The 16,210-nt window shown below is 43.7% G+C and overlaps 1 protein-coding gene across 1 annotated transcript in view; it reads right to left on the bottom strand.

The window, feature by feature from the left end:
- PAMR1 (peptidase domain containing associated with muscle regeneration 1) overlaps positions 1-16,210 on the bottom strand; it is a 55,473-nt gene that overhangs the window by 27,628 nt on the left and 11,635 nt on the right. Inside the window, exons 4-6 of the mRNA XM_031055812.1 lie at positions 12,392-12,506; positions 6,553-6,770; positions 1,364-1,471 (exon numbers count right to left, since the gene is read on the bottom strand). Of these exons, the coding sequence (XP_030911672.1) occupies positions 1,364-1,471; positions 6,553-6,770; positions 12,392-12,506 (441 nt within the window). The remainder of the gene's footprint in view (positions 1-1,363; positions 1,472-6,552; positions 6,771-12,391; positions 12,507-16,210) is intronic.

The following is a 16,210-nucleotide window of genomic DNA, read 5'->3' as shown; positions in this document are numbered from 1 at the left end:
AAGAAGCAGAACTAATCTTGCTGAGCAGTTGCGAAGAGCTCAGGAGTTTCCAGTCCCTAAATGACCTGCTAAACAACTACTCACAGGAAAGAGGCTGTTAGCAGAAGAGCCAGACACTCTTAGTCCTGAGGTCAGGAACTTCCACTTTTTAGCAATCTCTTCCCTAAAGAAAACGTACCAGGAATCTGTGCAATCTGTTCAGAAACAAAATTTTTTCAGGTTTCTGGAAAATATGAAGTAACCTCTCCTCATATCTGAGCTACTTCTGGATGTGTAGAAATTGAAAAGTCTTTTACCTCAAAATGATTCATCAAAGGGGATATCATGCCACTATGATTTAACTCCCCTGATTAAATAAAAGAAATTCCAGGAGATAAATCCACTCCTAACAATGGCATACATGGGGAAAAGATTTTGAAGTGAAGTTTGGTGTATATTGGTTCCTTTGACATAGAACTGAAAACTCTGCTTCCTATTACATTCCTTATCTGTCCCTACCCTGTTTTCATATCTCTATTGATAAAATGTCATTTGTGTGCCTTACGGCCAGAGGAATGCCACAGCAGGATAGAGTAAGCCATGCTTTCTGTCTTGGGCTAAATATGATCCCAAGTGGATTTCACCACTATCAGTGAAATCTTCCAGGATCAGCTCAGTGACTTCAAGTATTGCAGAATGTTCCTTTCAGCTAGTATAGATGATACAGCTTTTATCATGGCATATATTGCAAAATTCTTACTCCCTCATGCTCTTTTGAGCCCTGCTAAAGGAAGATATTCTCATGCATGAAGTAAATCAATGGAACAGACAATTGATTTGAATCCAGTAATTTTACAATTCACTTGTCAGGACAAAACCAGGTGTATGACTATGGGTACAGATATGAACAGAATCTACCCTTTTCCATTTGTTTTGATCCCAAGTCTCTTTCATTCATGGTGCCAAAATTCTACTTTCCAGAGGAATGTGAGGAAAGATGAATTTGACTAACTCAGTCTAGAGCATTAAGCACAGGGCTCAGCTGGGGTATGTGTTTTCAGTGGAGAGCAGCTGATGCACATAGTGGAAAGCAGCAGGCAGAGATACTTCCGTCTGATAAGGCTAATCCATTACAAAGATTTCTTGTGTGCAGTTTCCAGGCTTCAAGTCTGTTTTACCTTTTTACACATTGACATAAATCTCCAGAATGACTGAGTGGAAATCTTCATGAACTGCAAGAAACACGCCTCAAAAAATGCCACAAGAAATTCAGTGCCTTTTCTGAATCTATGACTGACCAAACCTACACACACCAACACTCCTTAGAATTAATGCATCAGTGACAGCCCTGGAGGCTGGTCATGCACACAGTGCCTGTACTCACAGTTTTCACAGCGACTCCCTGTGTAGCCAGCCAGACAGGCACACTTGTAGGTGCTGCTTTTGTCCAGAATGCATGTCCCATCATGAAGACATGGAGATGAAGAACAAGCTGTAAAAGAAAAGCAAGAATGCTCACGGTCTCTCATAGGATGGGGAGCCTGTTTTTCCTCATGGTGGCTGTGTCTTGGGGTAAATTACATATTAACATGGTTAGAAGTTAGAAAGACACAGTAAAGGGCCTGATGCATGTCAAAAAGTCTTCTGCCCTTACTTACTAGAGGAGGGATCTAATAGGGATAAGCAATTCTTTCCCCAGCATACATTACTTTTACCATTTTCCTTTAACTGCAGTTAAGTGGTGAGAAAGATTTATGGAACAAAACTAATTTACATCAAGTTCAATTAACGTTTAGAGCTTAGACTAAATTAAAGTCTAATAGCAACCTACATTTTTCCTGCCATTCAGCCCAGACTTTAGGGATAAGTTCTGGGATCCATGGTTTTTGTGGTCTTTTTTTGTGTCTTGGACCTTGTTTTAGATTTTGGGAGTTGCTTTGTCCCTGGGAAACTCTTGCATACAACAATCTAACAATGATACACATCAAACTGTATACAGTTTGTATACACCAGCATAACTTAATATCAGAATGTGTAACTGTGCATTAAATACCAGCAAATTCCATTGTGTAATAACATGCACACACATGTGTTTTGGTGCCTGCTCTAAGAGGAGATGAGTCAATAGAACTATTGTGGTTTAACCCCAGCTGGCAGCTGAATACCATGCTGCCATTCACTCCACCACTGCTGGAGAGGAGAAGAATTGAGAAAGAAAAACTAAGCCTCATTGGTTGAGATATGAACAGTTTAATAATTGAAATAAAATAAAATATTATGATGATGATAATAATAGGAGCAATAATTACATTGAAAGGAGGAGGGAGAGAGAGAGAGAGAAATAATGCTAGAGAGAAAAAACTATCTATCCACAACACAGTTGTTCACCATACCACTGACTGAAGCCCAGACCCTCTCCAAGCAGCAACCATGCTCCCAACCAACTCCCCCCATATTTTTATGATATGCCATATAAAGGGTATGGCACATCCCTTTGGCCACTTTGTGTCAGCTGTTCTGGCCATGCTCCCTCCCAGCTTCTTGTGCAATTCCTCACTGGCAGAGTGAGAGAAATTGAAAAGTCCTTGATTTAGAGTAAGCACTACTTTACAATCACTAAAACATTAGTGTGTTACCATACAAAATCCAGATCACAATATGGCCCTCTGAGGGACACCATTTGTCACTGATGTCCATTGAGCTGTTGACCATTGAGCTGTTGACCACCACCCTGTAGACCCAATCAATTCCTCATCCACTGAATAGTTCACCCATCTAATCCATCTCTCTCCAGTTTAGCCAGAAGGATGTTGTGGCCATGTCTAAAGGCCTTATTGAAGTCCATAGACATGACATCTGTAGCCCTTCCTTATGCACTGGTATAGTCCTTCGACTGCAGAAAGCCAGAAAGATTGGTCAGGGCAGGACTTGCCCTTGGTGAAGCTGTTCTGGCTGTACTGAATCACCCCCCTGCCCTCCATCTGTCTCAACACAGCTTTTGGGAGGACCTGTTCCATGAACTTCCCAGGCACAGAGGTGAGGCTGACAGGTCAGTAGTTTCTGTGGTCCTTCTTTCTATCCCTTTTTTTAAATGGGTGCATTTTTATCTCTTTTCCAGTCACCAGGGACTTCACCTAGCTGCCACAACTTTTCAAATATCATTAAAAGTGATTTGGCAACTACATCAGCCAATTCCCTCAGGACTCTGAGGTGTATGTCATCAGGTCCCAGAGGCTCATGTATGTTGAGGTTCCTCAGGAACAACACTGAGCATCTCTTATGGTGGGAAGGACTTTGCTACCCCAGTCCTTGCCTTGCAGTCCCTCTGCTCGAGGAGTGTGTGAAGAGAGGTTGCCAGCGATGACTGAGTCAAAAGAGACAGGCTCTGGCCCTCCCTGAAGCCAGACCTGCATGGCTCCATGTTTATGTGGCAGCCCTGCCTGGGTCATCACCTCCTTCCTGGTGCATGCAGAGGACAGGTTCCTGCCGAGGGGACACCACAGCTGCACTCCCTCCCAGGAGGTGCTGACGCCTGCCTGGGCTCCGCTCTGAAGCTGCAGCAGGACCTTGCCCTCCCTGCGCTCGCAAGGTGCCATGAACTGCTGCACACCCTGGCTGCACCCTGGGCTGCTCTGAAAGGCATGGGGGTACAGAGGGGTGCTTGTTCTGGCACTGTGCAGATCTCCTCAGCCTTCCACAAGCTGCTCAGGTGTCTCCCAACTCAGGAAAAGCCCCCATGTGCCAGGATCTGTCACTGCCACCATATGGACCGACCTCAGAGCAGCTTCTCTCAGAGAAGTTTCTTATTATCCAGATGGCATGAGGTAAGAAATATATAGATGCCACATATAGATTTCTCTGAAGACTTCATGTGGTGATGTAAGATCAATTTATACATGGCTAGGCAATGAATATCTTCCATGTCTCACTGAAGATTAAGGCCTGGATAAGGACAGTAATTCATTTGTTAAAAGAAAATATATATGTGGCAACTGTACTGTATACAACTAATATAAAATATCACTGAGAAAGGGAAGGAGAAGTAGAAGACTCCTTACAGACTGATATTTTGTAGTCACTGGTTAAAGCTTGTGAACTTTTATCTTTGTCTTTGTCCCAGCTTTGTCTCCCGATTCTGGAAAAGTAAGCAAGTCAAGTGAAAATGCCTGATACTAAAAACCATTAAATATTTTTTCTTTTTTAAGGACTCTTGATTTCCTGGCTTAAGTCAAACAACAAGGGGCAATATTATAAATGTTTAAAGTCACTATGTTATGTCCACTAGCTTGGGTGTACAGAAAGGAAAGCATTATTGAAAGTCAGTAACTGGCTTTCATCTAACTGGATCCAGCATATGTCTAATCCTTAAGAGACTCTGATAGTTCCCCATCTGGCCTCCCATGCTTCTCATCTGAATTCTGTTCAGTGACTTCTAGTCATTCATGCCAATTACTGGTTCCCATTTCACACTTGGCATGGGATGGGACCTAGCACCTGCTTCCAGACTAGGCAGCACAGCAGGTTGTGTGGTTTCATCCTTTAATAACTATACACACAGTGACCTTTCCTAAAGGAGATACAGGCTTTGCAGCTTATTTTGTATCAATCAAGACCTTTCTGGAATCTGAACCAGTGATCTGTGTGCAGTCAGTGCCCCTGCTTCAGCAAACTATGGGTTCTAAGCCAGTACAGAACTCACAGGAAGAGGAGGCAGAAAAAGGAGGAATTAACTTTTGACATACTTCTTCAGTCCATTCCACTACACCACTAAGGTGCTGGGGGACACCAGATCACCTTCATGTGCTAGTCCACATCCTGTAAGCACCTCTGTTGCTGCTGCTCTCACCTGCAGCATAGAGAATTGCTTTAGTAAGCCCCGTGAAATCTGTTCTGGGGACCCTGGCTCTTCCACAGTGCTGTGCACAGAAGGAAATTTCAGGGCAAATGCTTCAGTTTTCAATGTGCTGCCAGAGCTTTCAATCCTGTGCTGCCCCCACTTTCGATTCTATGCTGCCCCATGCACACTCTATTCTTCCCTTAAATGGTCCTGCTGGCCAGGTTAGTGCTTCACATAAAAAGACACTGGGAGTGTTTGAAAAGCCTTTCACTCCACTACACATTAGACCAGAACAGCCTCATAATAAAGTGCACAAATAGAGCTCCTCACAAACTCTGAGAAGCCCTTTACAATGTGCTCTGTGTGGATTACCACACTTGCAGCCTCACAGCCTCAGAATAATTACCACTCAAAGTGGGGCGGAAATAAAGTGCTCCACAATATTCAAATACCAAGTGTTCTCTGCTGGGCAGAGAAAACAGAACCAATTCAGCTTGCACCATATGGAAAATGTTAGTTCCCTGAGTGTAGGCAGCCCTTATGCAACATAGCCCACGCCACACTCATTTGTTCTATATCACCTCTCCTGCTGTAAGCCCAGGCAAACTATCAATAGCTAAGTGCTCCTGCTAGCAGGTACTAAAGGTGACATTTGAAGAACAGGGCAGGCTGAGAAATGTCATAGAAGCTACATTCAGAAGTATGAACATTTCATATTGCTAGATACACCTCTGATCATTGTAAAGAGCTAGGTTTGTGTATTTATGCAAGGGTTATATAAACTAACTAAATTTCCTGAGCCAGATATACCCTGGATGGCCTCATGAAATGTGGGTCACCAGGGTGTACAGAAGGCAAGTTATGGTGAGTCATAGATCCTGCAGGGTTTATCTATAGCAAAACAGCACAGTCTGATTAGTCTTCTGTGCCAGGAGTTCTGTAGATAGATTTGACCAAAATTCCTTACATAGCTAAATAAGGAAGATCCAGGGTGAGCGTGGAGGCTGCTGCAATCCAATGGCAAAATGACAAGCCGGCTACACTTTCAGTGCTATTTTGAAACTATGGAAAGCAAGGTAGGGGACTGAAGCACTGAGTAGTAATGAAACCAGTAATTCTGGAGCCCCACTTCTGTCATTCATAACATTGAGATCATCACAGAATGGGAAACGCCTCTTCATTTTTTTTCCTTAAAGAAAATAATTCGTTCTGTGTACACACTTGGAGATTTTTTGTTTGTTTTGGTCTTGCTTGCTTGGTTGGGTTTTTTTTTTTTAATTCCTAATGGTACATGAGCCAAAACAAGAGTTCTGTCAGGGCATTTTCACTGAACTGTCTATGAGACTTTGCATTGGGTTTTTGTTTCCTGAGACAATGACTCTGCTCCTGCATATACATTGAGCAGTTCTGCCACTGCAGATACACATGTCCCTTCCTCTACTTCCTCTGTGCTCTTAATTCCTCAACTCAAACAGAAAAGTCACACAAAACAGCAGCTTTTCTCTGCTGGCTGATGTGCTTGTTCTTCACACAAGTAGAAGGAATTCAGTCTTTTTTAGAAGAGCCTCACATTCACATGCCATCTGACAGCTTTTGAATCTTCCCCACACTGACTTTATGTAAGTTGCTGTTGGCAACACAGCATGAAAGTTTTTAATGAAGCAAAACAGGCAAAGAGATTAGTGAAATCGAATTAATGAGAATGAGTGGCATGTTCCACTTTTAGATTAGGTTACCTGTAATTTCTTCAAAGACAGCATGAAATCCATCAAAGTTCTTGGATCCATCAGACTGGAAGAGGACATGGAGTGAAGACCCAGTGCTTCGGATGGGAGGTGGCCTCTCATTTCCACAGAATTTCTTTATTATTTGACTGTCCAAATTGTCCCCATCACGAATCTCCACATAGTCATATTGGCACATATAATCAAACTCCAGGCTCAGCATGGAAAATCTTGGGGAACAAGGACAAACAGTCAGACTGCTTACCTGTGTACCCTGAATATTATTTATTTGGGCATTTAGGTATTCAGGGCCTACCCCCTCAGTGAATCAACACGTCCTTAACCACACAAAGACTCCTCACTCATCTCAATTTTTGCATCATGACCCCAAGAAGCTGGCTCAACTCTATACAGTTGCTCCATGAGAACATACAAGTATCAGAACAGAGAAGTCTAAATTGAAGTCATACAGTCTATACACGTGCATCAGGTCCCTAACCATAATACAATGTCAGAACTTTCATCCAGGGTCAGGCATTGCAGGGGCATATTTCTACTGTCATTGTTTGCTAAAAATTGTTCTATTTGGCCTAAATAAAGTTCTAAGTACTGAAAGTTACAGTATAAAATAACAAGGTTCAAAAGCTGTTTACATTGTGATGCTCAGAAGTCAGCAATTAGGGATACAAGGGAAGCTTGGGGATGTAACAGAAGCAGAAACAGCCACAGAAACAGAATCAAAATACTGCAGCACATTTTGCATTAGAAAGCAGAATAGTAGTAAATCCCCAATGTGTGGCACTTGCCCGTCTTTTGAGAGCAGAAATAAGGCACAGGAATTAGTGCAAAAGGGAAATACTTAAAGCCTTTTCCCTTTCCTGACTTCGATCCAGCCACTGTGCAAGGCTTTTGTTCATTAACAGCCATGCTATATGCTGCCACTGGAATTCAGGTGGGCACAGAGCCAAAGCACCCCACCCAGCAGGATATTTTATAAATGAAACTCATTATGTACTCAATCTTCCTGAAGACTCCTAACACTGCAGATGTGTATCTAGGATTAGGCTGTATCTCCCACATTGCCTATTCCAGTGTGGGCCTAGTGGTTTGCAAAGACTGCATTTTCACACCAAAGAGGTGAGACAAATTTTGGATCTGCTCCTGAAACTCACAGTCTGAAGGTAAGAGAATTCTGGAGCCTGTTTCATACTATACTTGAAACTATTCATAGTCTATCTTGAGACTCAGGAGCCCATGTTAAGGAGGCCTCCATGTTCCTCCACCTTCCCTTGACAACTCATGAGCTGACTTAAGAGGCCTCTTCACTCAGTCACCTTTGTCCAGGTCATACGGCTGATTTTTGAACATCAGGAGTACACTACCTACAGAGAAATGACTGAGCAGTTGTAGGAAGCTGCACCAATGGAGCAGAGCCCCTCATTTTTTTAAATCATCTGATGGAATGTAGAAGAAAAACAAAACATCTGCTTTAAATATGCATTAGAGAGAGATAATTCAACTTTGCTTTGCATAAAATGCATGAGTTGAATTCTAGTTCTGTCAGGTCTGTCAGAGACATCCTCACATGTATCAGGTTATACACTACATTTTCAAAACATTCTTTCACTGGTGAAACATACCCCAGGGATCTACCCTTATGGAAGTTACAGAGCAATACAAATTAACCCATTCATCTTTGTCACACTTATCAGGCTACAGTTTATCCTGACCCAATCCTAAAAATACTTTCTGGTTTTCTGAACTGGTACATTTCTGATTACAATTAAGTATGTGTGCAAGTACAGAAGGAAAATTTCTGGAATGCCCACCATGTACTGGGAGCAGTATTATTTATAGATGTAGAGGTAAACTGTGTCTTGATGTGTGTCCCTGAACAAAGAATGTCAAGACATGGGCACAGAGAATGAAAGAACCATACAAAGAATACTGGTTTTAATTGTTTGCTTTCTCTGTTTTAAAAAATGATGAAAACAGAGTGGAAAATGTGAAAGGCATAGGAGTTCTGACTTGCATTTTATTTAACTTGGCAAAGAAGCAGACACACTGTACTGACGACATGGGATCCTGTCATTAAGACTCAGAATTGGCAGGTCAGGAAACCTGCCAAAGCTTTTAAAAACCTCTTGGCTATGGCCCAGTTGACAGGACCCTTTACAGACCCTGAGGTCTATTGCTGTTTAAGCCTCAGGTACACACAATTCAACAGACCTCAGTTTCCTCACCAGTGAAAGCGTAATTATATCATAACTCTCTTGGATAGTATAAAACTCAGCATGCTAATTTTGTGCTACAGGTCATCAGATGCAAAGTGGAATGAAAAGTATTGTCTTGATGTCATCAGTGGCTGCAGTGGGCACATATTGGCCAACCCCTCTGAGGAAAGCTTCTAGCCAAAGGACATATTTAAAACTGCGTCTCCACTGAGGCACTAAAGAAAAGAATTGGAAGTTGTGAGCTACTTCCACTGTGACATGACATCCTTGACATGACTCAGGCTGAGGGAGCCTATATATCACAATCCAAAAAAAATCCCCAAGGCTGGCAAAAAAAGCAGAGAAAACAAACTACCACCACAACATGGACACTATTTATCAAAACAGCTCTACTGAGCCAGCCCCTGAAGGACTGCATGGCACAGCTTAAAGCAAGGGAGGATTTATCTGTGCTCCTGGGAGTTTTGCCCTATGTAAGCAAAGACAACCACTTTGTTCGCCTTCTGTATTACCCTGTCCCCATCCCTGCCCTTGCAAGCCAGAGTGGCAGCAAACAGGATTTGTGCACAGAGAGAATGAAAAAAGGAGTTCTTTTGTTGGCAGTTGTGCTGATTCAGCACAGTGTTGGCTGTGCATTACAGCTCTAAGCAGTTACCACCCACAGAGGGGATCAGCACGTTTATATGAAAATACAGTGAAGGAAACATGGATGGCGGACCCAGGAGGCAAGCTCTGTTGGTTAGCTTAGGTGAACCTGCCCTTCTGTGTAGGAGTAGACTAAAGGTGAAGTTTTAGATTAAATGTACACATTTTCCACAATATCTAACTGCTGAAATACCTCAATGGGCAGCTCGGAGGTGGTGCATCTTGAAGAAGTCAACTACTGACTCAGAACACACTACAGGGTTACCTTCTATGAGGAACTCCTGCTCCATCTTTGCCAATAAGGTTTTCCTCTATCCCTCCTGCAGGACTTGTAGGGTGTCGGGATTAAGTGTGGACATTCAGGAGAGCTCCTGATCTTTCACTGGGTGTGCTATGTCATCCACTGAGATCTCTAGGCATTGAGATATTAGGCTCATCATCAGGCTAGGCAAAGGGCTTTAGGATTCTCCAACGTTAGTCAGCTCAGATAAATCAGATGCTGACAACAGAAGTTTGGTAGTTCAGGCTTCCCTCTTGGAGACCTTCACAGTTGAAATGTAACATTATTTCACATCAGGGTGATACCTAGTATTATGTTTATTTGATTGCAGGAAGGATGGACATAGGGAGGAAGAGAAAGACACTCTTGTGTTAAAGTTTTCCATCTTCTGTAACAGCAAAGTTGAACAGTGAACTGTGAACCATACCGTAAACTGTACGGACCTCATGGGACACATCTTCCTAGTCTGCATGTGGGTGGCCCTCAGGGTCTAGAGTGGAAGTCTGATTTCTCCAAAGAGTTAGTACATCTGTTAACTACAGCACTCCCCATTCTACTGCTTTGAAAACAGATTAGAGTCTCCTTTGTGCAGCCACAGCAAGTTCTGCTCTTCAATATAGTGTTCTTTGTTAAAATAACCTCTGGTCCCTTTCTTGCATCTTGTGCCCGATGCCATCTGGCTGTTAACACTTTGCCCAGAGATAGGTGCATTCAATAATTACATGTATGCACAGGATCTATTTCCACTCTCACACATCCCTCCCCACAACAGCAAACACAGGGTGACACCTATAGCTCTTGAAGCACTGTTTAAGCCTCACAATTAACAAAGGCCTTTTCAGAAATGTAGAAAAATATCACCTCCCTAAGCTTGGGCTGTGCAAATCATACCCTCACCAACAATATTTCTTAAAAAGAAGGCAGGCACAATCCACGCTGACTGACACTGATGCAAAGTTGTGTCATGTGCACAGAAAACTCTTCCTCGTAGCATTCTTCCTGTGTCTTCTACATAACGCTATCTAGGCAATAACAGCTCATAACTACACAATAGGCTTGCATTTGCAGGTCTGGAAAAAGTGCATTAGTGTGGGAAAACCACAAGCTCTTCTTTTCAACTGATTTGTTGTTCTTCCTCCCATTATGTTTCTCTTTAAACATATTTAAACTGTTTAAACATATTTTAACTGTTTATGTATCTAGCATAGTTCTTTTGCCTGGGCTCCAAAGTCGGTGAAATATTGATGTGAAGGGTTAAGCTATTGTTTTTATTATATTAGCTAGTGTGTTTCCAGTACCATCCCCTGCCATACTTCCTGCTGCATGTGTGAGCACCCTGCTGTGTACATTTGGAAACATTATTAATTACACCAACAAGAGGCTCTCCTGCACTAGGAAGGAACTGTGAGCTTGAGGCATTAGGGGTTGGTTAATAGGTCCAAGCATACACAGCTCAGAAGAGCGATGACAGGACAATAGGACACAATCTTAGGCTGTGTGAGTGGAAGTTTAGGCTAGACTTTAGGAAAAAGTTAATCGCTGAAAGAGTGATGGGGCATTGGAATGAGCTGCTCAGGGAGGTGGTGGAGTCACCATCCCTGAAGGTGTTTAAAAAAAGACTGGATGTGGCACTGAGTGCCATGGTTTAGCTGATAAGGTGGTGTTAGGTCACAGGTTGGACTTGATCTTCTCAAAGGTCTTTTCCAACCTAGTTAATTCTGTGATTCTGGCACTTGCAGGAAAACCAATCACATCCTCCAGGTGTAGGAATGGTGAGAGGAATAAGTGAGGCTGATAGAAAACAAAGTTGGTGAAAAGAGAGAGAAAAAAAAAAGAGAGAGATGCAAAATGAAGGCTAAATGCAAGGTAGGACTCATGGGCAACTCTCTCCTTGCATGAGACATTATATTAAAACATTCGTATGAAGAACGACTGAGGGAGCTGGGGTTGTTCAGCCTGGAGAAAAGGAGACTCAGAGGTGACCTTATCACTCTCTTCAACTTCCTGAAGGGTGGCTGTGGTGAGCTGGGCGTCAATCTCTTTCTCCGGGCAACAATAGACAGAACAAGAGGACACAGTCTCAAACTGCGCCAAGGGAGATACAGGGTAGAATTAAGGAGGAAGTTTTTCACAGAAAGAGTGATCAAATACTGGAATCATCTACCCAGGGAGGTGGTGGAGTCACCATCCCTCGATGTGTGTAAAAAAAGACTGGATCTGGCACTTGGTGCGATGATCTAGTTGAGGTGTTAGAAGATGGGTTGGACTCAATGATCTTAAAGGTCTCTTCCAACCTAGAAATTCTGTAATTCTGTGATTCTGTGATTCTTAGATCTTTTCTTCAAAGAATGTCTTAGTTCAGCCTGGTACAGCTTAGTTCAGAAGATATTGGGTGCTTTGCTGTCAACGTCTTGAAAACACCTCTAATGAGACACATTGTGCCAAATGCCTGAGAAACTCTCCTCAGCATCCATCTCTCCTTAATGGGAATTGAAAGCACAGCACTGATCTGTCCAGAGCCTGTCCATCACAAGCCAGATCAGGGGAAAGAGCTGTGGTACCAAAAGCAAAGTGGTTGCTATACCTTCACTGCCCCAGGGCTCACAGCTGCCGACTCTCTTTGACTCTTGGTTACCCACACACCCCAACGTCCACCTGAAATCAGAGCTGGCTAAAAGTCAGCAGGACCCACCTTAACTCAATGTTAAATCCAGCTTGAACATGGATAGTCCATTCACATCGTGCATTCAGTGGGTAACCCTCCAGCAAAATCTGACCTCTGGAGGCCCGAAGAACCTGCCCACACCCTGGGGAGAAAAGGAAGAAAAAAAATTGTGTGAAGGACCTTCAGGACACATTTGAAGAAAAAATACATAGAAATAACACCAGAAGGAGACGACGGGATGGCTTAGGAAGATACATTCCTTCTTACAAGGCAGTGTATAAAATACTGGGACAGCCACACAATGGTTGTGAAGAGTTAGGACTATATTGGAGTATTGTCTAGGCTAAGAGTACCCCCAGGAAAATTGTAGTTGATTGCTTCTCTCTGGTTTGCAATGCAATCCCATTAAAACATTTCTTGCAGCTTTTGCCTCTCTGTTAATTAGCCCACCTACACACCTGGCTGATGCTCCAGCTCAGAACAGTTTTGATGGAGCCCATGCTGACATTTGCAACCACTGAAGCTGAGGAAGCTGGTGGGAAAGTGACAAAACTACAATGAACATTTGAATTAGCTCAAGTGAGCAAAAGAATGAGACAAAAAATCTGTTGCACCCAATGTCATGGTTGCTAGTCCTTCATAAGGAGACTCTAGGAGGAAAAAGCTGATATATTCATAGAGGACAAGTTTGTCCTCAGGATTCACTGCATCATCCTTGCATGTTAATGCCACCATGCCAATGAAGATATATAAACATCACAGCTCCTCTATCATCAGTGTGACACTGATGACTCAGTGGGACACATATAGAATATACAGCCCTTATCTCTTCTTTCAGGTTCATTCTTATCCTTCCTCTAGTCTTGTTCCACTCTGCCTGTGCTGCTCTCAGTTTTTCACCATACTATGGAATGTACTTCAGCACCAACAGGATAAGATGAAGTGCTCCAGTCATTTGTGCCCAATCTAAGAAAACCATCAGAGGACAATGAGCTGAACAAACAGCAGACAAGGTCACACCGGGGGAGCAGTATCTTTTCATGAAAATCCTGCAGCTGTCCCTAGGCATCTGTCCAGGGATAGTTGTCCTAATTCCTCATCTTGAATGCTGAACATTTTTAGCCCAGAGAGTTGTCTCACCTTCAGTAACCTCTCCCTTTTCCCCAGCTATAAAATATGGCTAATTATATTTTCCTCTGTGGAAGATGCAAAGTTGTTTAGTGATTTTTTTCAGAGCTTACTGTGATCTGCAAATGCATATCCTAGCAAAATGCACAGTTAAGTCACTATGTATCAGGCAGAGCTAATTTTTCAGTTCCTACTTTTCTGACTACATCTTTCTGATTGGAATCTTGCATATGGCTACCTCCCCTGGTAAGCCTTCTGTTGCTTTGCTGGAGTATGAGGCTGTATCTGCAAGACAAAAATTGCAATTCAGTCTAACAGTGTCACCTAATCAGGAGAGCCTACACACGGCAGATGAGGATAAGCAAAAGGTTGAATGACCCAAAAGACATCCACAGCAATTCTCTCACTTTTTTTTGCCTCTTCAGTCTAACAGAAAGCTCTGCTGCTTCCGTCTGTTTCCCTAGAGAAACCCTAAGCTTTTAACCAGTAACCCAGGATGAATGCTTCCTACTGAAACAGAGGGTTTTAACACTCGCCTCCGGGCCCTTCCTTCCCGAGGGAGAAAGGGTGACAGTGACCTGATTTGGTGAAGTACCGAGCATCTGTGGTTCCCATTGATCACAGTGTCTGGAAATCAATCCTGCTGCATCTGGTCTATGGGGAAACATGAAGACTGCAGGTCAATTCCCCCTCTTTCTTCTTAAGAAAGTGTTGCTCAAATGAAATACCCTTTGTTCATTTACCCTTGGTTACCCTTAATTAAGCAGGACCCAAGGAAACAGAAATCCTTCTCAGAAGAGTTCCTCAAAAGTGTTTCATCCTCTTCTGTGGCTCGCTCAGTTCCCTCTGTAAAAGGCGAGGATTAATGAGTGTGCCCAGCAACCACATTAGGATTCAACGAGTACAGCAGGATCTGCTGTGGTGAAAATGATAATGCTCCTTCCCACAGCAAGAAACAGGCCCTTGTGCTGCCATTGGCTCCTGCCTCAAAAACAACCTGGGACAAAGCTGCTAGAAATCTTCAGAGGGTTTGACAGGGGGCTTGGACCACCTCAAAGAAAGTTTCCCTTTCGTCCTGAAGGGCTTTTGAGTTTTCGATGCCTTTAACAAAGGAAAGCCAGAGAACTGGTGCAAAGAGATACTTCTATGCACGGCATACTAAACACAGTTCTCTGTTTGCTGTGGTACAGCCTGAACTCTCTGAACACTGGCGCCGAGGAAGTAGGTTTGGCCAGCAAAGCAGGTGGTCCAGAGACTAAAGAGGAGCCATTCAGTGACCCTCTCCAAAAGAATGTTCTCAGGTTTGCTCCCACCCCTCTCTGCACGAAGCACCTTTGCAATCACATCAAATCTGTGCTCTTTAATCTCCAGCATTTCTAGCAGAAGTTAGGCTGACTCCCCAGACCAACAGTTCAATCATATGTTGATCCAAAAGAGTCTTTTCTCTTCCTATTCTAAATCTGCAGGAGACCTGGAAAGCCCTCAAAAATAATTTACATCATAAACACAAATGCTGGCAAATTCTGCCTCATTTACAAAAAAATAAACCACTTTGGCAGAGTATCAACATCCTTGTTCCGTTTCTGTTCCTGAAAAAAGGCAGCTTTCAGGGCCACAGTAAGATTTCCTCCAAGGCTTGTTACTAACAGAGAATAAAAAAATTCAGGAGACCTCTGAGTTGTAGCCCACAGAGACCCATGGGTCTATGGAGGGAGAGGTCCTGAGACGACCTTTGGTAAGAACACATTATCTTCTGTTTGAGTGCTGCATCTCAGATGTGAGGCTCCTTCAAAGGTCAGGATGACTGAAAAGAGGAGAAAGACAGTAGAAAGGTTTCTGCTATTCAGAAACAGGCTGATACGGGAAGGCAGCTGTCACTTGTCACAACTTGTTGCTTCCTGTTGGTTGCTGGTCACCAGTATTATGTGAAACAGTAATGTTCAGAAAGTTTCAAAAACTGCAAGTACTTTTGTCTGGCACCAGGTCCACATTTGGACAGCAGAGCTGAGAACAGCTGTTAGAAAACACCACTTTCTCCCTGCTTTGATGGAGCATGTGCCTTGAAGTGACATTACAATTTGGGGCAGGCAAAAACTGTTGGAGTGCAGGGTATAGAGGAAAGGGTTCTGCAGGGTTGGTTTTCTTCTGGTTTTAGAGCCTGATGTGCCTCTTGGGTCAGGATGATTCTATCCAAAAAAAGTCCCATTAGGAAATATCCTAGCACCCAATTAAATCTAGTCAGTGTGCTTATTACCTAATAGCACTTCTTTGGCCTACCCTATATCATTTATCTTTTTACCAAATGATCTAGGATCCTTTGGTGGGTTTTCAGCCATACCCATGCTTCCAGCTATGCCAGTGAACACTACAAACCGGACAGACCCATGGGCCATCCCGTGGTACTTCTTCCCTGCCCTGGCCCTCTGTCATCACTACTTTTGCTGGCAGCTCCCACAAATCTCTCCCGGGGGCTCACCCTGCGCTGGCCAATGCTCTCAGCCCCTGGAGCGCTGTCGGGGGCTAAGGCCTCATTGTTCCCCCGGAGGTACCCAGACCGTGCCACAGCACTCGCCCCGCCGCGTACAGTACTGACAGGCACTGATCCTGCCCGCAGATCCCCCGCATGCCCCGCGCTGCCCTCCCGGCGCCCATGCCGCGGCATGACCGGGGCCTCACGGCGCGGCCTCCGCGGGCCCCCGGCCGCCCCCTGCCGCCCAT

This window comes from Geospiza fortis, unplaced genomic scaffold, assembly GCF_000277835.1.
Source record: "Geospiza fortis unplaced genomic scaffold, GeoFor_1.0 scaffold66, whole genome shotgun sequence".
Taxonomy (NCBI): domain Eukaryota; kingdom Metazoa; phylum Chordata; class Aves; order Passeriformes; family Thraupidae; genus Geospiza; species Geospiza fortis.
The sequence above is the reverse complement of the archived record's forward strand: the minus strand, read 5'-3'. Positions and strand labels throughout refer to the sequence as shown.